The 23,586-nt window shown below is 36.2% G+C and overlaps 1 protein-coding gene across 11 annotated transcripts in view; it reads left to right on the top strand.

The window, feature by feature from the left end:
- Positions 1-23,586, top strand: part of rims2a (regulating synaptic membrane exocytosis 2a) — a 191,120-nt gene that overhangs the window by 108,041 nt on the left and 59,493 nt on the right. For 4 of the 11 annotated variants that reach the window (XM_079624549.1, XM_079624555.1, XM_079624554.1 and 1 more), the window contains 13 exons: positions 165-211; positions 347-459; positions 1,619-1,666; positions 4,530-4,660; positions 5,589-5,760; positions 6,895-7,048; positions 8,182-8,208; positions 11,507-11,575; positions 13,934-14,069; positions 14,591-14,656; positions 17,955-18,146; positions 19,659-19,768; positions 21,398-21,430. In XM_079624549.1, the coding sequence (XP_079480675.1) occupies positions 165-211; positions 347-459; positions 1,619-1,666; positions 4,530-4,660; positions 5,589-5,760; positions 6,895-7,048; positions 8,182-8,208; positions 11,507-11,575; positions 13,934-14,069; positions 14,591-14,656; positions 17,955-18,146; positions 19,659-19,768; positions 21,398-21,430 (1,298 nt within the window). The remainder of the gene's footprint in view (positions 1-164; positions 212-346; positions 460-1,618; positions 1,667-4,529; positions 4,661-5,588; positions 5,761-6,894; positions 7,049-8,181; positions 8,209-11,506; positions 11,576-13,933; positions 14,070-14,590; positions 14,657-17,954; positions 18,147-19,658; positions 19,769-21,397; positions 21,431-23,586) is intronic. The other 7 variants (XM_079624557.1, XM_079624559.1, XM_079624552.1 and 4 more) reach the window with 6 other exon arrangements.

The raw sequence follows: 23,586 nt of genomic DNA, 5'->3' as shown, positions 1-23,586 counted from the left end.
CCTCCTAATTTTCCTAATTGTAATTGTAAAGAGCGCATGACCAACTGAACTCTCTTTGGATTGTGAGTTTGGGCGGCTGCCACAAACTTCACATCACGACTAATGTGGTGCTCAGGGTCATTAAAGCACATGTCATTGATTTCTCTGTGCCTCTGTCATTGCAGAGATATCCCCAGGATACCAGAAAGCACACACGCACAACTGGAGTCCAGTGAGTACATTTTCTCAGTCTAGTGTGTATAAATGATGGGATTCTCTGAGACATTAATGAGACATTTTCACAGAGCTTTGAAAGAATCTCTGATTGTTTTTTTGTATTTCTACTTTACCCTCAATCTCTTCTAAGGTTCAAGTTCATTTGAGTCACAGAAGATGGAGCGTCCCTCCATATCAGTCACGTCTCCCATGAGCCCGGGAATGCTACGGGACGCCCCTCAGTACTTATCGGGACAGCTTACAGTAAGTTCACAATAATCAACTCCTGCATTATATAAAAAGTTAAGGTATTTCCCCATTTCAGTTAAAGATTCAGTAACAGTTTCAATGTGACTATACAGTTTAGGTCTATATTAATTTTGATGAAGAATAGCAATAAAGTTCACTAAAGTTTGTGGTTTAAGGGGTACAGGCTTGTGCAATAAAACTACATTTCCCAGCATTCTTTGGCATCACAATGACAAAAAAACACAGATAAAACATAAATTGCACATGTAATTTATATGATTTGTGCTTTCATTTTCTGTACTTGTGCTAACAAAACTTCCTGGTTTCATCAGGAAGCGAAAAGGGTGAAAAATATAAAAAATTTGCCCAACTTATCCATTTTATTCAGACTAAAATCACTTATTCAGGCCTCATGCAGCCTATTGTGTGTGTAAAAATACCTGATACGCTTGTAGAACATGACAAACTGGTATAAAGTGCACAATATAGATAGATAGATAGATAGATAGATAGATAGATAGATAGATAGATAGATAGATAGATAGATAGATAGATAGATAGATAGATATGGGTCAATGCACCTACAGTAGTGTCAAAATTAACTGTGCATTAACAAGATCAAAACAAAAATGTGTTGTCTCATATTCCTGTTCTGTATCTCATCGAATTCGATCATTTCTAACATTATATGGTGTGTTTGTGTGTTAAATAACAATCTTGTTACTCTGTATTTTGTTGAGAAGGAGATTCATTGTGCTGTAAACAGCAGTGTTTCCCATGAAGAGATGCCCATTGAGTCATTTTAAAAGAAAAGACATGACATTTCAATACTTTTGATTTTTCATGGAACTCAAGAAACCATTTAGAGGGTTTGAGGGCCACACTTTGGGAAACGCTGCTCAAAAAAATGTACAGGAAATATCCATTCCTAAGATTTAGAAAAAGACTATTCTACTAGAACGAGTCCTTAGCGTTAGAGCTCATCATTAATTCCTCAGTCTCCGAGGAAGAGATTGCAGTTCATTGCATTATAGTGAAAATAGTCAAATAAAATGTTTAGGTTGAATCTCCTGCTCTGCTTTCTTAGTGTTGCATTAACAACTGGTATTGTCATTCCAGGTTTTAGTTTTATTGCATTTCTCTTTATTGTTTTTCATTCACTTTACTTACCCAGAGCCAAAGCCTTAGTAGAAGAATTGAGCCTTTTAGCCCTAAAGTTCAGGTAATCGTTGCTGTTTACTAAATACACTTCTATTCTATTGCTTTAATTCATTGGATAATGCACAGCAGAAAAACAGCTGCATTTCCAGCTTTGTTTAATATCTTAGATTGCGCATTTGAAGAGCCCCTTACCTATCATGCATTCATTGCTGTTGCTGTTTTAAGCATATTTTAGGCATAAATCATCTGCATGCTATATATTAGCACAAAAATATTTTAAGAGACACCTGACTGTTGGCAGACATGGAGTAATGATGTAATGCCTCTAACCCCGCGAGACGTTCACCTGCACCATTTACCCGGGCAGAGGAGTACTGTGTCTCTTTAAATGTTTTAGTGATGCAGAGTTTGTCGGGACATAAAATTGGATTCTTTTTCCATGTAACATGAAACTGCATTGAATCCTGATACTCATCCATGTACCGTTTTAGAAGTTTACTCAATTGTTTTGGAGATTTATTCATATGCCGACTGATTCAAAAACTGCATTTCACATTTGTAATTATACTAATCATGCTAAACACGTTTTTGTTCGGTACTAACATAACTGAAAGTTTCATGTTGCAGCTAAAAGGATATGTTAAAGGTGCTGTAAGCTATTGTACACAGAAAATATCACTGTTACCTAAGAAATATTACTGGAATAGGTGTCCTGAGAAATCATGTCTCTGTGACAGCAGAATTTTTTTTTTTTTTTTTGCCTGTCAGAAAACTAGCCAATCAGAAAGGCTCTCTGCCTGTCAGTCATTTTGACATTGGGCTGGCTGGCATGTTTTTGGACAAAGGGCCATTTCTGTTTCCAAGTCTGCAAGTTTGCAAAATTGATCAAATCATTTACAGCACCTTTACAGTCCCTGTTTTACCTTTTCTTCTTCTCCCAAATACAAATATGTTTGAAATAAGCAAATTGTATCCATTTGTACCTGAAGAAACATGATGTGAATTATTTTTAAAGGGGTCATGACATGGATATTTTTATAAATGTAAATGTGGAAGAATAATGACATTCTGACTCAGTCTGAAATTACCCGTTTTTAAGGGGTGGCACCTTTAAAGGAACACTCCACTTTTTTTGGAAATAGGCTCATCTAACTCCACTAGAGTTAAACAGTTGAGTTTTACCGTTTTCGAATCCATTCAGCCGATCTCTGGGTCTGGCGGTAGCACTTTTAGCATAGCTTAGCATAGATCATTTAATCTGATTAGACCGTTAGCATCTCTCTCAAAAAAATTACCAAAGAGTTTCGATATTTTTCCTATTTATAACTTGACTCTTCTGTAGTTACATCGTGTACTAAGACCGACGGAAAATGAAAAGTTGCAATTTTCATGGCCAATATGACTAGAAACTATACTCATATATATAGAAAATATAGAAAACTATATAGCCTATTTTCCAGTGGAATGTTTTTTAAGGCTTGTCAGTAAATGGTCACTGTTATGATTGGCTAACGTCATCCATAGGAAACTGTAGCAATGCATGTGAGTAAGTGTTTTGAAATCATTATCCATATAAAACCGTCATGACAAAGCATTATGAAATCATTTACTTGCGGTTTGCGATGGAGCTGCTGTAAGATCCAGTACAGCTGACTGCTTCCTTTTTCAACTAAAGTTTCTTTGCGAGCTCTTCATTACATTGTGCCTTGTTTAGCAGTCAAATGCTCTGAACAATCTCTGAACATCCAACGCACTCCGGGACGCCATTAAAAATAAACCATCCATTTGTTTCCGACTCTGAGGTCCTTCTGAAGTCTGTACAGAGACGCAAACTTTCTTTCACTCTTCCATTTATACTGTTGTCGACAGACTCAAGTGCGTGGAGGACATCAGAAACTGAACGCACATCTGTATACTGCATACTGCCAGTGATTATAATGGGTTCTATTAGCTTTTGATGCGACACAACTCTCACATCCAGTGTGGGCAAATACCAGCCGTTACCCGACTGAACGCCAGTGGGTGGAGCCTATGGTGCGATGATGTATATCTATTCGTCGATGTCTTGCTCTGGAGGCAGTCGTATGCAAATATATTTCCCCGTGTGACGTCCTAGATCCCACAATATCAAAACGAGCCATTTTTCGAGCTTGATTAAATAAATACTTTGTTTATAATGAGGAGGCTGTTTTAAGCTCTGAAACTTGTAGGATGATTTAATGAAACAAAGACCTCTTATATGACAAAAGACCAAGGACATTTTGATTTCTCATGTCATGACCCCTTTAATGTTTGTAGCAAAAATCAGGGCGTAAAAAAGAACGCATTGCTGTTAATGTCAACATTATGCTTATAGCTTTACACATTTCCAACGTTAGGACATTTTCCCTGAGAAATATTTCAAATGTCCTATTTTTGGACAACATTAGCGTCCTTAATGTACAGCAACAGCTGGTTCTGTTGGGGATTGTGTAATGGTACAATTTGTTTGACCCAGCTCTCCTTGTAACACATTGGCTTGTTCTTCTACATACAATATAAAACGCCCTTCATTGCATGTTTTACACTGTGGCCTGAGATATTTATAGCTATAGAATATACTTTACAGGCAGTGTTTGTATTGGAGTTTTCTTTTCTTTTACTACAAGCAAGTATGGGCTCTGGCTTAAAAGGATCTAGTGTTGTGTTTGTTATGTTGGTGTTGTTTCTGTGTATGTCTGACTTCTAAGTATTTTTCTGTCACATCCATACTTGTCTGAGTAGTGAGCTTGGTCTGTCATGCATCTCAGCATGTGTAGTACAATAACAGGATGCATATGCAAACTATCAATCATCTTGTTTAAACGAAGCATGTGATGATGTGAAGCCTGAGAACACAAGTCCCTCTTCATCTCAAGCAGGCTCTGGTGTTTGTCCCCCTACAGGTCAAACTTTGGTATGACAAAGTCGGCCATCAGCTTATAGTCACCATACTGGGCGCTAAGGACCTGCCTTCAAGGGAGGACGGCCGGCCACTCAATCCTTACGTGAAGATCTACTTCCTACCTGACAGAAGGTGAGATTGGGGCAGTTGCTTACTTATGCCAATTACACTCACTGTGCAAAAAAAAAAAAAAAAAAAAAAAGATTGTATGGTGTATTGTCATCACATATTTCATTATGGCTATGTTCAGAATAGCATACTACCATATAATCACACTATTTATACTGTGCGCAATATGTATATTGTGCACACGGTATGCAAAGTTTCTGTATGCGTGATTTACTACATATGGCAAAAATATGCAGTATGCAAAGCACTGACGTACGGAGATATTTCTTTTTATTTTAGTTTTAGCGTTCGTTTTTATTTATTTACACTTAGTAATTTAGTGCTTTCAACTTACAGTTTTTCAGTTGTCGATGCAACGTTGCTAATTTTTGTCATTACATTCGTAATTTTTTTTAAAGTTTTTCATGAATTTGATTTAATTTCAGCTTTTTTTGAATAAATAAAAATGTATTTTTTATAGTCAACAATAATAACTAACCATGTGATACTACATCCCACAATGCAATGCGATTGACTTGAAGCAGTAACAACATTTCTTTTGACTCATTATATTATTGGAATGCCAGAATTTCATAAATGTTTTTACAAAAATTGGATCAAAAATGCTGTCAAAAATAACCATATTGAATTCTTAGATAAATACTGATTGCAACTTAATGTATTAAGCAATCGACATGGTGTGGTGATGTGACAACAATGTTGCATACTGCTGTTTGTATGTTTATTTTTGCAAGATTTCATAGATTTTGTGTATACTAAGCAGTATTCAGTAATCCCAGTATTCGATTCTGAACACAGCCTGTGAGCAGATCTGCCGTGTTCTGCTTGACATTCCCACTATACCTGTTCTTCATAGTTGATTTCAGTGATTGTTCCTGGGTTCTTTTACCATGATGGTAAATAAAAACAGTTTGAATAATTGTTTCTCCAGTGACAAAAGCAAAAGAAGAACAAAAACGGTAAAGAAATCACTAGAGCCCAAATGGAACCAGACCTTTATGTACTCTCCCGTCCACCGGCGGGAGTTCAGGGAACGCATGCTGGAGATCACGCTGTGGGACCAGGCCCGGGTGAGAGAGGAGGAGAGTGAGTTCTTGGGAGAGGTAAGGACAAGATGGTCTCAAATATTCAGAAGTTGAGGGTTCCTCTACCAATGTTTTTTTTTTTTTGCGTGCCATTTAGTGGCTGTAAATCTGAAATTGGTCATACAATAGTAGAACTGACAAGTGACCATTTAGATTACAAAATAGTTTGTATGAAGAACAACAACAGTAATCATCATAATAATATTTTTTTTCCAATTTTTTTTTATTTTTAATGCATATTATGTGTTATTGATGTAGTCTAAGGATCATTTAATAATTCATCTAAAATAATTAATAATAGCAATTTAAAACAATTCTGCATAATGGTTATCAGCAATGCAATAATGTAACACATTTCATTATGTAATCAGATTACTTTTGATGTTACTTTTTGTAAAGTTCAAATAATTAATTTGCTTATACACTGCATTACTGCATTCAAATTCACTTTCTTCTCCATAACAGTCACTTAGACTTGTCGGAATAGGCCACAGTTGGTAATATAAGCTGTAATGTTGAGAGATCTTTTGTATGGCATACATAGCTCTAGGGGTCAGGACATTCATCTTAATGCTCAATATAAATGCTAAAAAATATAATAATATTATAAATGTGTTTTTTTTTTAAAAAGAAAGTGAAGGCATATGTTGTTGTTGAATGCATCACTATTATCTGTATATACTGATTGTTATCATACAATTATTATCGTAACATAAATTACACATTACAATAGATAAAAAGTAACTAAGTAATGTAATTAGTTACTTTTTTAGGAAGTAATGCAATATTTTAATGCTTTGTTTGTAATTCTTTCCCCAACACTGGTTAAAAAATAAATAAATAAAAGATCTGTGATTTAAAAAAAGAAAGCAGTATCAGTTATATAGTTCAGATCTATATTTGTGCCCTTGAAGACTAAATATCTTTATAAGATTTAATGCAACTAACCTTTCAAACTTTTTTGAGATAAAAAAAAAAATACAAGTTTTTTGTTTTTTAAATAAAACTTATGTGGTTCTACAATATTAAGTTGTTGTTAGTTGTTAAACAAACCATCTCAAATTTAGAGATTCATTGACATGCATTGGAATAAACTTATATGTATACTATGTTGTATGTATGCATTTGAATGTGACACAAATGTTTGTGTAGATCCTCATAGAGCTGGAAACAGCATTGCTGGACGATGAGCCGCACTGGTATAAGCTGCAAACGCATGACGTCTCATCGGTACCCCTGCCCAAGAGCTCCCCCTGCCTTCAGAGACGAGCACTGCACGGAGACAGTCCCACGCGCAGACTGCAGAGTATGTCATCTCTCATCTTATATGCACACAGAGCAACTCAGCTCTTATATATTACATATGCTGCATAGTAGATGGTTTTCATTACAGATTATATAGCTATTTAGCATTTTTTTATGTATCAACATCTTTCTCAGAGCAGTTTCTAAACGTCTTTTCTAAAGTCCATAGGCTATAAATGTACTCTACACAAGGATGCAAGCACAAATACTTGATAGAATTGCCTTTAAATGACTGTCATTAAACTGGAGAGGTTATTTGGGCAATATATGGAACATTCATAATATGTATTTTGATATAAAACTAAGCCACGTTGCAAGTATCGTATTCTTATTGATTTTTTTATTTATTTTGCCATAAGTTTTCCTAAACACCATGTTATTAGTTTTGTGAGTTTTTCTGAACTAGTATGACAGAAAGGTTTTGAGAAGTACTGTATATATGATTTAAGAACTTATATTTAAGAAATCTTTTTCACGATGATATTTTTTTTTTTAAAGGGATAGTTCACCCAAAAATACAAATTCTATCATAATTTATTCACCCTCAAGTTGTTCTAAACCTGTACGAGTTTCTTTCTTCTGTTGAACACACCAGAAACTGTTTGGTTACTGACATTTTTCAAAATATATTTTAAGTCAGTGGGGATCAGCAACTGTTTGCTATACCAACATTCTTCAAAACATCATCTTTCCTTTTATTTTCAGTTTTGGGTGAACTATCCCTTTAAATAAAGTTTTTTTGTGTACACATACTTGCATAAAGTAAGATTTGGGTCTTAGACCACACATATTCATAAGTACGAAGCCCCTAAAGGAAAAAAAAAAAAAAAAAAGATGGCAGGAGAAACAATTTGCCAATGCTTTTACGTTCTCTCGCAAATGTTTGCGTTCCCCGAGAAACTTTGCATTCGCTCGCAAAGAACACAAAAGTTTCTTGGGGGAACACTAAATTTGCAGTTCGAAGCATTGAAATATATTTTTCCCTCCCATATCATATTTCTTCCATCACCATGTCCCTTTGAGGGCTCCGTACACAAGCGCTCAGTGATCTGAGCTGAAATCTGAAAGACTGTTGGTATGAGCGTTTGTGTCCTGCATTCATTGATTTTTATTTTGACCTGGTTATTCCTGCAGCCAAAGGCCCGTATGTGTACAGCACAGGTAATGACCGCTGCATGCTCAGGCTGATCCTCTGGGTTTATCCGTGTGTTTTTATACTGGATCCACCCTGCTGTCCCTCTTAATCCTGTGAAAAATGAAACGCATCACGCAGAACGAAGTGGACCATCTCCCCACACCATCACATTTTCCCATAGTGATTCTCCCCAGTGCAGACCAGTCTGACCTCTTCATACACACACACACAGCCTTCGGGAGGGCTGGATGGTATGACTAAAATTCAGCAAAAATAATTGTTTATACACTATTTCAAAAGTTTGGGGTTGGTGAGATTTTTTTATGCTTTTGAAAGAAGTCTCAGCAAGGCTGCATTTTATTGATCAAAAATTCTGTAAAAACAGTTTTGTTTTGAAACATTATTACAATCTAAAATAACTTGTCTATTTTAATATATTTTAAAATGTAATTTATTCCTGTGATGCAAATCTGAATATTAATCATTATTACTCCAGTCTTCAGTGTCACATGATCCTTCAGAGATCATTCGCTGATTTGCTGCTCAAGAAACATTTCTTTTATTATCAATGTTGAAAACAGTTGTGCTGCTTCATATTTTTTGCGGAAACCATGATACATTATTTTTCAGGATTCTTTGATAAATAGAATGTAAAAAAATAATAATAATAATAATTTTTTTAAACAATATAGAAGTCTTTACTGTCATTTTTGATCAATTTAATTTATTCTTGCTGAATAAAAGTATTATTTTCTCTAAAAGCGACAAAAAAAATACAACTGACCCTAAACGTTTGAACTGTGCGTATTAATTAGTCATATGAAAATTAATATGTTTTTAAATTTCACAGCTATTTATTTCTTTTTAAACTATCTCATAATTGCATTGAGTATAAATAAACAGGCTTCCATAGAAAACAACACAACTAAAATAATAAAAACGATTATTCAGCCACATTCAAAGCTGTTGTAAAAAGTGTGACCACACATCAGACCATACACAACATGTCTCGTCTCTATTTTTACATCATTTCATATTCCGTTTGTCCCGTGGAAATATATACACAGTAAATCACACACTCTACAGGTTAACACATTAATATAATTCTGTGGTCATTCCCATCACACAACCCAGGCCTCTCTGGACGTTTCATTTCTTCCTCCCTTTATAGTGACTGGTTCTGTATAGCTGTGATAAATAATACATCTCTAAAAAAGGTGTATTTTGTGTAACTCGCCTGTGTGTGAAAAGTCTTTGAATTAGTTTAAGAGCGTTTTTCTTGTTTGTTTGTTTGTTTGTTTGTTGTTGTTGTTGTTGTTGTTGTTGTGTGGTTTTGCTCTGTATTGAACCATTCAAAGAGACAGAAGCAAAAAAAAATCATCACATATCACATTCATACCAGTTATTTTCTCTTTATTTTAAGCAATTGCTCTGAAAAGTGTCACCAAAGAGATCTTTTTAACATGTTTCAACATAAGGATATTATAAGACAAAGATTTACAACGGTAGCCATCAACTTCTGACTGCATAAGAAAAGTCTCACTTACTATTTGAAACAGAACAGCAAGACACGACGGGTCGCGAGAATACATGCGATTCTTTTTTAAATTTGCGAATCTCTTTTGACACTTGAGTACTTGATATAGCGATTTAAAGAGAGCCTGATTTATAGACCCGAGAGCTGAAGGAGAGAGGAAGACAGGCTTATGAACGAGAGAAAGAAACGAGAGCAGGTTTATTGTGTTAAGCACAAGGGTCTGTTTGGTGTGCTGTAGTTCTGTGAACGGCAGATTAGCTTTCATTCTCCATCTGAACTGAGTGATGGAGCGATCGCTTCAGAGTGTCAAACTCGGCACACGTCAGCGCTGTGGGCTGAGCGACGGCGTTCGGCTCGGTTTATTCCTCATGACTGAAGCGAAGGGAGAACAAGATCCATTTTCTCCCGTAACACAAAGCTCAGACTGCCTCGCTCTTGTTTTGTGGATTTGGAGGAGAGAGAGAGAGATCTGACTGACATGTTCAGTTATCTGGAAGTAGTCTGAAAATAGACAGGTATTTTGAGTGCAGCTCTTTTAACACTTGATATGAACGTCACAGAGGAAGATGAATGAACGGCCGTGTTTGTCAGTTCTGTTCCAAAACTTAGTGAGCTGAATGCCTAGACAGTGTTTGAGGAATAGTATAGTGATGTTTTTGTTGGCTAAAACTATTAAAAATTATTTTTGATCATTGAAATCAACCTGAAAGGAAATGAAATATTGCTATAATAAAATAAAACCTTAACCTGAAATTAGAAATGTTGCCTTGACAACTAACTTAAATAAGTTAAAGTTTAAGCACTAACATTTACAAAACTACAACAGAAATAAAAAATAATTACATTACATAATAAATAACAACATTATCTATCTATCTATCTATCTATCTATCTATCTATCTATCTATCTATCTATCTATCTATCTATCTATCTATCTGTCTCTATCTATCTATCTATCTATCTATCTATCTATCTATCTATATCTATCTATCTATCTGTCTCTATCTATCTATCTGTCTCTATCTATCTGTCTATCTATCTATCTATCTATCTATCTATCTATCTATCTATCTATCTATCTATCTATCTATCTATCTATCTATCTATCTATCTATCTATATCTATCTATCTATCTGTCTCTATCTATCTATCTATCTATCTATCTATCTATCTATCTATCTATCTATCTATCTATCTATCTGTCTCTATCTATCTATCTATCTATCTATCTATCTATCTATCTATCTATCTATCTATCTATCTGTCTCTATCTATCTATCTATCTATCTGTCTCTATCTATCTGTCTCTATCTATCTATCTATCTATCTATCTATCTATCTATCTATCTATCTATCTATCTATCTATCTATCTATCTATCTATCTATCTATCTGTCTGTCTGTCTGTCTGTCTGTCTCTATCTATCTATCTATCTATCTATCTATCTATCTATCTATCTATCTATCTGTCTGTCTGTCTGTCTGTCTGTCTGTCTGTCTCTATCTATCTATCTATCTATCTATCTATCTATCTATCTATCTATCTATCTATCTATCTATCTATCTATCTATCTATCTATCTATCTATCTATCTATCTATCTATCTATCTATCTATCTATCTATCAGCAAACGTATGAGATTTCGGAGCGAGCAGAAACATCCTAACATTACACCTCAGCGCTGCTGCAGAATCCACATTCTCATAGAACGGCTACATCACATGACCCCGGCTCGGTACAGACCGTACTAACACTTGTCTGTCTGTGTCTCTGTCTTTCTCTTGTAGGGTCTCAGAGGATCAGTGACAGTGAGTTCTCAGACTATGACGGTGAAGATGGTGTTGGCGTTGTGTCAGGTAAGATGTCAGGAACACAGTGAAAATGACACCATCTGATGGAGGTGATGAAGACATTTACTGCTAAATTAGTTCAAGATGAAGTCACTCTTTGCTCTTGAAGACACACACTCTCAAAGAACCATATTTATTTCCAAATGATAATAATTTGACATTACTCGCATGCAATGTAATGAGGTCATTTGAAAAATAATGTAGCATACTGTTTAAAAACATTGCATAATGCATACCGTTATTACTTACTGAATACCGTGCAGTATACACCATATGCCACTGATAATTGTTTAAAAATATACTAACATACTGCTTGCTTTATGCCATATATAGTATAAACTGTATACTGCATGCCTACTACTATATATGTGGCATACTACTGTTTGAAATGTTGCATAATGCATACTCATACACTTACTACATACTGAATGCCACATATTAATGTTGTTATTAACCAAATTTTAAAATATTTAAAATAAAACAATTGTTAATAAATATAAATAAAAATATTAGAAAAAAAATGCAACTTGAAAAACTTCAACAACAAGAAATGTTGTCTTGGCACATTGTTGTCACATATTTCAGCGAGTGCCATCCACTTATCATCTCGGAAATAAATGTGACTATTTTTAATCCACTTCTGTGTTCAAATGTATGAACTTTTAGCAGTTCAATTCAATAAATCAAGTAAGAGATGTGGGGCCCATATTCCACACAAAAAGGTCAATGTCCTGTATACTAATGTTATAGGTGTCTTCACCACTTTTCAACCTAATACCGGTGCAAAAATGTTCATCTCAAACGAGAATGGAAAGTCTAAACAGGCTGGAAACACACACATCCACACACCCTTTTTGAAAATCCAGTCTTGCTCTTTGTGAGAGAGGGAAACCCTCTCTCAGTCTCTCTCTCTCTCTCTCTCTCTCTCAGTCTCTCTCTCTCTTTCTCTCTCATTGATTTTGGCTCTGTCTCCCGGCCGGCTGTAAAGTGCTGATGCAGTGCTTTCCGCCGGGAGAAGATGATTAACATTCAGAGGAATTATAGATCGCTGCTTTCCCTTCATGCGCTCTGTGCAGCTGTAGTTGTTTTGTGGCCCCTGTGTTTAGCAGCCGTTCATTTATTGCAGCATGATGCACTGGTGCCGATGCAGTCTCTGCGCTGGAGCACACAGAGGTCACATTCAGAATGAGGTTGTGTGTTTCAGAACAGACAGACCAAACTAATGTAGCTTGTACTGTAATAGAGACTGTAGCTCTGTAGCCGCCTGGTTAGACAACATTATAGGTGATTACAGAAGGTAATTAATAATACTTTTAGTTTATATATTTTTTCAGCAAGGATGCTTTAAACTGACATACATATATAAAAAAACCCTGTTATTTTGAACTACAAAAGTATAAAGCAGCACAACTGTTTTCAACATTGTTAATAATAATAAATGTTTCTTGAGCAGCAAATCAGCATATTAGAATGATTTCTGAAGGATCACGTGACATTGGAGTAATGATGCTATTCATTAAAATGTATTAAAATATATAATTTTAATCATTTAATTTAAAACCGTTATTTAAAATGTATTTCAACATATTACTGTATTAGTCTTGATGAGCATAAGAGACTACATTCAAAAACGTAAAGAATATCTAACTGTCCTTCGTAGATAAAGCAAGACCAGAATGTTAAATAAAAGCACTTATGTTAGTTATTATAATTAATTACTAATAAAATGTATACAAATTTACTCTTTTACCCAACTTTTGTGGACGCTTCATATTTAGTAACCATTAGCAACATGAAAACATCAAACTCTATTAGAATCAATTGTGAGTTCCTAGTAAAAAGTCAAATAATAAGTCGTCAGAAAGACAAAAAACTTCTCTTTGATACATTGTTCTACCTTCAGCCTGTTTTAATGTGCGATACAGTCAGTTGAACATCAATCTTTTGTAATCATGCGAGGCACTGACCTTAGCGTGGCCACACTGAATGCTGGGTAATGAAATGCCATCAGGCTGAGTGTGCTGACAGCTCTTGCATGAGGAAAAAGTCATTATTCCGGTTTTGGTTGTGAAAGCCGTTTTCTCATTTAATGGGAGTTAAGTTCAATCATGGCTGGCCTGGAACATATTGGCTTCAAAAAGCAACTTTTACAGCAATTTAAGAACCAGTTATTGCGGAAACACACATGTATAATCTAAAACAGACAGTGTTAAATACAAAAACATTTTTGCTTGAAGGAATATATGTATTAAAGCATATTTAAATTGCTATTATTAAACGGTGTAGCAGTTTTGCAATAATACATGTAGTAAAACTCTTCGTTGCCACAGAGGATTAGTTCAGTAATTGTTTCCTTTGTTACAGACTATAGGAACGGCAGGGACCTCCAGAGCTCCACCCTCTCTGTGCCTGAGCAGGTCTTATCGTCCAATCACTGCTCTCGGTCAGCCGACATCAACCGGGCGAGGTCACGGTCTCCCAGCATGCCCCCTTCTCAGAGGTAAGACACATCTCTCTGTCTCAACCTTTTCTCTTCGTAAACATCTGAACTGTGGTTGAAGGGTTTTGGTGTTTTGAAGGGGTTCAGTGTGCCAGTGTTACCGAATCAATATCAAGGATCATGCAGCTCTCAAACTAAATAAAGTAAAAGGGTTATTTAGGGTTTTCTAGTAAGCAAGCAAGCATTGGCATTAATTATTAATATTAGTATTCATAATATTTATGTTCCAAGTATTTATTATTTACTTAATTACTTCATTAACATGTTATTGAGGGTTTTGTAGTAAGCAAGCAAGCATTGGCAAATTGGCATAATAATATGAATGAATGAATGAGGCATTTTATATAATGCTTTCATATGTACTATACACCCATTGAACAGTAACCACATTTCTTCCACATGAAGAGTTTGGGTTCATCCCACCATCATCAGCTCCAAAATAAACATGATCCCCTCTCTTCCCTCAAATCTTCCCATCTCTCTTCTGAAATCCCATCTATATTCTCTCCATCTGCCTGCAGTCATTTTCTCACCTTACCTCGAACCCGACACAGTCAGCCTCATGACAGTCAGCTGGAGGAACTCAGGTAGAGCGACATCCGTCCTCATTATCCCTCACTAACACATCAGGGTTTCTCAAACCACGACCTCCTCTCAACTTGAACAAATCCAGGTTTTCACTACAGTACTTTCATGATCATGACACGATAAGATGCCACCAGTTTGACACTGTTTTGCTGTTTAGTTGAAAACCTGCATTCTTGAGGGTCTCTGACATTGAGAAACCTTAAACCTAACAACCTCATGTTGACATTATGACACTGACTGCATATGCCCTGGTATAAACACAAATACAAGATTCCTAAAGATGCACTAAATTCTTGTTTTGTAATTATTATTTTTTTGTGGATGCAGCATCCACCCATAATGTTTTAATAATATTAATTAGTTTAGTATTTATTAATATTAATTAGTTTAATAATAATATTTATTGTTTTTGCTTTAGTATATCACTAAGCCAATGCTGTGTTGCTCTAATAAGCATGAACTTACAAATATTCAGCAAAATGCTTTTTTCATGAATTGTTAATGCTTTGTTTTCAATCAATACTTTACAATGTTGAATGAATTATATTTGTAATTTAATATAAATTACTGTACCTTAAAGCACAAAAATAAACTGTTTCAGAAATAATGTACTTAAAGCTACACAAATATGTAAGTAAAACATTTAAAAACCAACTTACATTTCATTATTACTATTTTTATTAACCAAATATAAATGTAATAAAAATGTTTAATGTTATTAATAATAATAGTAATTATTATTATTATTATTTTCTCATTTAACAGCCAACAGTTATTATAATGCATTGCATTGCATTACATTAATGTTTTATTTTTTTTATAATTTTAGGTGTCATTTTTTTAATGTATATGTTTGAAAAAATGACTGTACATCTATTAACAGTTCAGTGGTGATTTATTAATGTCAACCTGAGGTTTAATGTCTAAAAAGCGAGGAAACACTCTGAAAAAATATATATATATATATTTATCCCTCTGTCCTAATGTACACCATCCCTGCAAATGTATATATTTTCCAAGAAAGCTTGGAAAATATATACACCATTATACCTAACAAGCTTCTGTCTTTGTAAGAATGGTGAGCTACTGTATGCCTTTGAATCATTCCTAAAGCATCGTCATCATTTTCTCATAAGGTCATCATAAAGAATCTGAGCACTTATTTTTGCTGCTAGCTCAGGTTATGTTTTAATAATCAGTGACAAATGAGGTAAAACGGACATAAATACAGTACTTCACTGCTTTGAGTGCTACACATCGATGTGTGTTTGTCTATAATCTCTAACTTGGTGTTTTGTGTAAAAAGTTGTCTAGCAGATGTTAATCTCTAGTCATGTGCATTAATCTGTAATGTTTTTATTTTTTACTTTTATCACTTTAAAAAAAAGAAGTTATATGTGTAAACCCTGATGAAGTGTGTTTAATGCACAGTCTCTGAGGGTTTATGTGAGTCAGTTCCAAACATCTGTCTCTTTTTGGCAGCCGAGGCAATAGTGTGTGTCCCATCAATCGGCGGGCGGTGGTCAGGTTACCTTGTCCTGTTGGGATGGCCCGTCATAGAGAGGGGTACCGGTGCTGCAGTTTTTTGGGTCAGCCATTTATGGCCTGTCTAAAATGTCGACAGCCTTTTTGTTTCAAGTTGAAGACATTATATGGGATGATATCCAACACCGAGAGTAACCCTGCTGCCCTGTCATGAGCTGGGCCCGTTTCACTACCGAATAACCCCACGTCTAGTACAAAGTCTTCATATTGGCTCCTGGTTTTGCCATAATTTGTAAAATTAAGTTTATTTTCTTAACCCGTTAAGAAACGGGGCGTTTACGTAACAGGGACGTTTATGTCTAAACTGGTGCTGTCAAAGTGATTAATCATATCTAACATAAAAGTTTATACACACACACACACACACACACACACACACACACACACACACACACACACACACACACACACACACACACACACACACACACACACACACACACACACACACACAAACACACACACACAAACACACACACACACACACACACACACACACACACACACACACACACACACACACAAACTTTTATGTTAGATGTGATTAATTGCTATTAATCAGCACTAGTCTAAACCAAGAAATAATTTTTCCAAGAACAATGAAGATGTCGCATTGTTGTTGCGTACAGTAGTAAACCGCTAACACACAATCTTAAACAAAGGGAACTTAAAATATGCTGTAACCATTTTTACGTTTTGTTGTTCTTTGGATAGTAGTAACTGCGTTTTGTTCCTAGCTCACGATTGTTTTTTTCTTTTGTAAAGTTACCCAGTTCTATTGAACTCTTATTCTTTGACTTTTCAATATGTAAGGGATAATGATATGCAAATAATTCAGCAAGTGTTGTAATGCAAATAATATATTTTATTTCCTAAAATCCCAAATCCATTTCCTTATTCTCTTTCATTTAGGGATAGAAATAATGAGGAAGTTAATGATTGCACAAGTGAATTAGTCTTAAAATGGCGATCAATTACAAAAATAATTTGCTTAAAACTAAAAAATTCTAAAACTAAAAACGAATTGTCACTGTATTACTGTATTATTTGTATATTCATATTTCTTATTAACCATCCAGTGTATTCACTGCATTTATTTCAGTAATTATTTATTAATATATTTATCCGTGATGTGATGCTGGGCAACTTTTCATGCACTACACGTGTCTCTGTGTTGTCTTGTGCATTATTGTATATTATACAGTGTTAAAAGTGCTGTTGTACAAGCAATGTTGGTTCCAGAAGTATTTTTCCCATTCATTTTCTCCATAAGGATTTTTAAAAATATATTTAAAAATATGAATATTAAATATCTCTATAAAAAAAAATTCTCTCTGGATAAAACGGATGTGATTTTTCCTTTTTTCCCTAAAAATTTGGGAAAAATCTGCGAACACTCTTTCCTTCCACAGTTTTTAATAACGAGATACATTTTGAATGAATGAATTTGTTTGAAATAATTCTTGTTTATTTGTATGCTTCTGTGACCTGTTGGATTTCATAGTCCTAACCTAAACTAAACAATGCTGTTAATGTATCTTTCAGTCTTATAAACTCTGCAACAAAACCAAATGAAAAGTATATTACATCCAGCATAGAACTGTCGAACTAGACTCATACATTTATTGCTTCCAAGTGCCAAAGATGGACGCAGCTTAACCGCGGACCCGTAAGAGTCTCCATCAGCCTGACACAACCGACCTGTCCCACACTAAACACCGACCTGTTTCCCCCCCAATCACGTTTCTCCAGGAATTACGGAGCGCAAGACAGGCACGAGTATCACCACAGGTCCCGTTCTGCAGACCAGCGGTCCGCAATGGAGCGTCCCATGTACAGTCGCTCTCGCTCCACAGAGCGGCCGCCCGACGGGCCCCACATGAGATCCTCGATGCCCTCGCTGCCGTCGGGACACTCCGCTCCACCCTCCCCTGCCTTATCGAGGTGACCCAGATCAAAGCAGCCCTGACTAACCCAACAAAACACCTTTCATGTGTTAACAAAGATCCCCGGCATCCCCAACCAACCCCTTTGATTTTGTTGAATGCCCCCCTCTGCGGCATCGCTGTTATATCTGCTCCATCTCATGATCCCTGTAGATGCACCAGATACGGCTCATCTCTTTTTAATGATTTGTTTTATATCAACACACACCAGTTATACTTTCAGTGAGTGATGTGGAATCTCCATTGGTTGTTATCCCTGTATTGTGATGTCTAACTCATTTGTTTTCCCCCCGTTTGGTTCTTTTGTCTTGAATACTAATATGTTTTTTTTGGTGATGGCGGAGAAAAACGCACACTTCTCTTGCAGCATCACTGTGGAAGACTCACCTTCATGTGCCAAAGCATTTTGTCAAAATGTACCATTAAAATCTGTGTGAAGTACATATTTACATATTTACCAGGAATAATGCATGGAATAGAATGGCAGAACAACTGAGTTTACATCAGTGAGCTGTTGGTTTGAGTAAATAATAATTATTATTTTTTTTATATATTTTTTTGTTAAGCAAGGATGTATTATATTTAACAAAAGTGAAATCAAGACATTTATAATTTTGCAAATGATTTTTAGTTTAAGTAAATGCTGTTCTTTCTGAACATTCTATTCATAAAATAATCCTGAAAAAAAGTATCATGGTTTCCACAAAAAACAAATTTGCAGCACAACTGTTTTCAACATTGATAATAATAATAAGAAATGTTTCTTGAGCAGCAAATCAGCATATTAAAATAATTTCTAAAGGATCATGTGACACTGAAGTAATGTTGCTGAAAATGCAGCTTTGCATCACAAGTATGCATTATTTTACATATGCGTTATTTTAAACTGTAAAGATATTTCACAATATTACTGTTTTAATTGTAATTTTTATCAAATAAATGTAACCTTTGTGATAAAAGACTTTTAAAAAATCTTACTGACCACAAACTTTTGAATCGTAGTGTGTATCTGATACTTTAAGCTGGATTTCACCATGAAAATAGCTATAGAACTTGAAATTACATTAAAAACAGACAAACAAATCATATATTTAGTATATATTTACCTTATATTAGTACTTCCTTTGTGATTATGCTAATACAAAATGCTGATGGACAACCATGTTTATTTGTTATTTTAATCCTCAGCATCATTCAAGTGGATGTGCATGATTTTACAGCATATGTATATGTGAAATATCATATATATGACTGACTGATCCACATGCTTTTTAACCATTCGTTTGCCTTTTTTTATTTATATAATGTATCATTTTCAACTGGGTTTTCATTTGCTGATGCTTCAGAGCAACTGTGAAATCTCGTTTTGCCTTTTTGTTTAATGTCCTATTGTGATACTTTGTTAAGATTGCCTTGCTAGCGCTGTCAGTGTTCGGGGTAATGCCTTGCATTATGGAAATAAGGTACATGCACAAAACAGTAATAATGGTGATTGTGTTTTGTGTACCAGGGCGAATCCTCGTGGTGGATCGGTTCAGACCAGCCCCACTGGGACCCCTGTGAACAGCAGGAGAGGACGACAGCTACCACAGCTGCCTCCGAAAGGGACGCTGGAAAGAAGTATGTTTGTTTTTCTGTCTAGCTCCTTCTTTTCTCTTTCCATGTTGGCTCTTGCTCGGGTTTATTTGAGAGGTGATTGGAAAATGACTGACTGCAGCAACCTATAGATACATTCAGTAATGCATCAAGCCCCGGTTACAGACCTGTTCATTTCAATAGGGAAATGAAGAAAAATTGTCAATAAATTTGACTGTTTTTGACTGTTGAAATAGGAATCTTAATATTTGCTTTGTTAGTGAACACATCAACTAACATGGGACCGTATTGTAAAGTGTTAGCTATAAAATTATGCTAAAATATACTTTTTGTCTATACATTCCAATTCAATAGCACACCGATAACCTCAAATCTGTGTGTCATGGACATGTGTCGACCAAAACATATATTTTTTTCCCCCTAAGGCCATCGTTTAAAAATGAATCAACTTTGGGCAAAGTGCAGAACTCGTCACTGCCACCGTTTACCCAGTCGTTCAATCACAGTGGAGATTGGGGCGGGACAAATACAACACTGACCATCCTGTTTGTATAACGACAACAAACAACAATGGAACAAAATCATTTAAAACAAGAGCCAGAGCAAATTATTTACATCGTATCTATATTTAAATTTTTTTATTATTTTAAGAAGAAAAAACGATCTGCGAAATCAGATACTAGTTACACTTCTGCGGATATTCCATATCATAATACTTTGGTGGACACACAAAACTCTAATTTTGATTTCAAGATTGAGGAAAAATCACATTTTGTGCCACACAGGGCTTGGCATTCACTTTTTTGCTCACCAGCCACTGTGGCTAATGGTTTTCCAAAGTTACTAGCCACTCAGTATTTTCACTGGTAACCATTTTGACATCGATACCATGGAGAAAAACTGACATATAGATATTTTTTAATATTATCACATAATTTGGCCGCGGGTATATTAGGTTGCTGTCACTTTAAGACCGAATGCACGGAAAGCAGGTGTCGTGTATTATGCGTAAAATTAGTATTGGAAGCGTTTCAGATATTTCAGTATCGATATGTATCGAAAAATCTATATTTTTGACAACACTACATTGTAATTAGTTTATTATTTCAGATGCCTTTTTAAAAGACTACAATTTAAAAATCTAGCCTATATATATATACAATTGTGTGGCTAGTAGGAGTGACTGCGTTACACGCCACTGCTGAAATCACACACATTTGGCGGGTTGGCGGATGTTAATGTCAAGCCCTGGTTACTGTCGTCCACATAAGTTAATTGGGTAACAGTTTGTTTTCGTCCACGGGTGGGCGGGGCCTTCTTGCTGATTGACTCTATTGAACTGGTGTGACAACAAAGCTTGTCACTTCAGTAAATATAAAAAACCAAATCAACTGCATTAAGTTCAATATGAAAGGTTTGAAAACCAGAAGTGTTTCCAGTGTGAACTGGTGTCGTTTTTCAGGGATTGTTGCACATTATCACAACATTGCACTTATCCATTACCCTCATTGGCTGAATATGACATAGTTTGTGCGCCAGTCACTTCCTGTGGTTATATTTGAGTGCGTGCCACACACATGCTCATGTAAATGACATGCGTGGTTTAGTTGTGCATGTCCGCTCTGATGTTTCCCTCTCTCATTCCTCTCTCAGAAGATGGAGATGAAGAACTTGAGCCTTGTCCAGGTGTGTAACACCGTCTGTGAAGGTTTAATATATCAGAAAGATCTTCCGATTGAATTAAACCTTTCTGCAATGGTCTTGAGCTGACACTTCCTCTACAGACAGGTCTAGAATTAACCTCAGCTTATAGAGCTTTTTGGAAGTCAGATTTCCTCTCCATTTCGGAATCATCCAATGCTTTCTCCAAAAGAGGTTATGAAGCCAGGTCCATTGCAAACTCTTCGTGTTTATGTGATAAACAATGGTCGTTTTTCGTCTTTCCCTTTGTCTTACTGTAACAGTGATCGTGTAATGTTGTGATAAAGGATTTTCCAAATGTATTTTTGTTTTCTCAGTGGCGTTTTGTTTTGTTATAAAAGCAGTCACAGTATTTTTGTCTTGTCCAAATCATCGGTTGGATTTACCGACTTGTTCTGTTTTGCTAACGTTTCTCACATGTAAAACATTATTCATGTGGAGTTGTCATTTAAATATCCATTTTGTTTCAGAATATTTAGGAGAAATACAAATAGACGGGCAGTCTCTGACATACAGTAATAGTATTGAGCTATGAATGTGAATACTTCAGACAGTTTGACAGATGTAATCTCTTCTGAAACTCTAGAGAGGAGACACATGTGAGATTACTGTTTTTCTTTTCTCAGGAAAAAAACAGAGAAGCATGAATCTTGTTCATTCAGTTACTGAATTATGTAATAATAATATTATTTAGTGACTTCCAGTAACTGTTAAATGGTCAAACTTTTAGTAGTTTGTCAGACACAGACGGACAGACAGACAGACAGACAGACACAGACAGAAAGAGACGGACGGACGGACGGACGGACGGACAGACAGACAGACAGAGACAGACAGACACAGACGGACGGACGGACAGACAGACAGACAGACAGACACGGACGAACAGACAGACAGACAGACAGACAGACAGAGACAGACACAGACAGAAAGAGACAGACGGACGGACGAACAGACAGACACAGACAGAAAGAGACAGACAGAGACGGACGGACGGACGGACAGACAGACAGACACAGACAGACAGAGACAGACGGACGGATGGACGGACAGACAGACAGACACAGACAGACACAGACAGACACAGACGGACGGATGGACAGACAGACAGACAGACAGACAGACAGACAGACAGACAGACAGACAGACAAAGACAGACAGACAGACAAAGACAGACACAGACAGACAGAGACAGATGGACAGACAGAGACAGACAGACAGAGACAGACAGACACAGACGGACGGACGGACGGACAGACAGACAGACACAGACAGACAGACACGGACGGACGGACGGACGGACGGACGGACGGACGGACGGACGGACATACAGACAGACAGACACAGACAGACAGACAGAGACAGACAGACAGGGACGGACGGACAGACAGACAGACACAGACGGACGAACAGACAGACAGACAGACAGAGACAGACAGACAGGGACGGACGGACAGACAGACACAGACGGACGGACGAACAGACAGACAGATGAACAGACGGACAGACAGATGAACAGACGGACGAACAGACAGACGGACGAACAGACAGACGGACGAACAGACAGACAGACGAACAGACAGACAGACCCTGAACTGTAGTGTATGTTATAGCGATCAGCTACTTAGAACTTCTGAGCCGGTTTAGGGTCAGTCTATAATAACTTCAAGTTTGTGTCAGGTTAAATTTTGTAAATGAAAAATTGGTTGTACACATGCACAAACACAAACAGACTTGAGTTTCCAACCGATCACACTTCCTCCTCTCCCATCTGCCACATCCGTTGTATTTGTCGCAAGATCTGGTCTGTTGGGAGTGTGTGTGTGTGTGTGTCTGCCACCTTCCCAGCATCCGTCTCTTTCTGTCCATCTGATATATACTCTACATCAGCTGTTTGAAATACTCTCTCATTATTTTTTTCATATGACAGTCAAAATGAGTATACAGGAGGTTTTATTAGAAGTTTGACTTATATTTTGTGCAAATAATATAATTTTTTGGGGGAATTTTTGCTCTGTTTTTACTCCATTGCTCCTGTTGTTGTTTTAAAGTGTGTGAGATGAGGCCTGATGGCCCAGCCGTAAACGGGAGGAAAGGCAAGTCTCTCCCGCCGTGTGTTTGCAGTGTAGCTATGCAATATT

The sequence above is a fragment of the Phoxinus phoxinus genome, assembly GCF_949152265.1.
Source record: "Phoxinus phoxinus genome assembly, chromosome: 10".
NCBI lineage: Eukaryota > Metazoa > Chordata > Actinopteri > Cypriniformes > Leuciscidae > Phoxinus > Phoxinus phoxinus.
The sequence above is the reverse complement of the archived record's forward strand: the minus strand, read 5'-3'. Positions and strand labels throughout refer to the sequence as shown.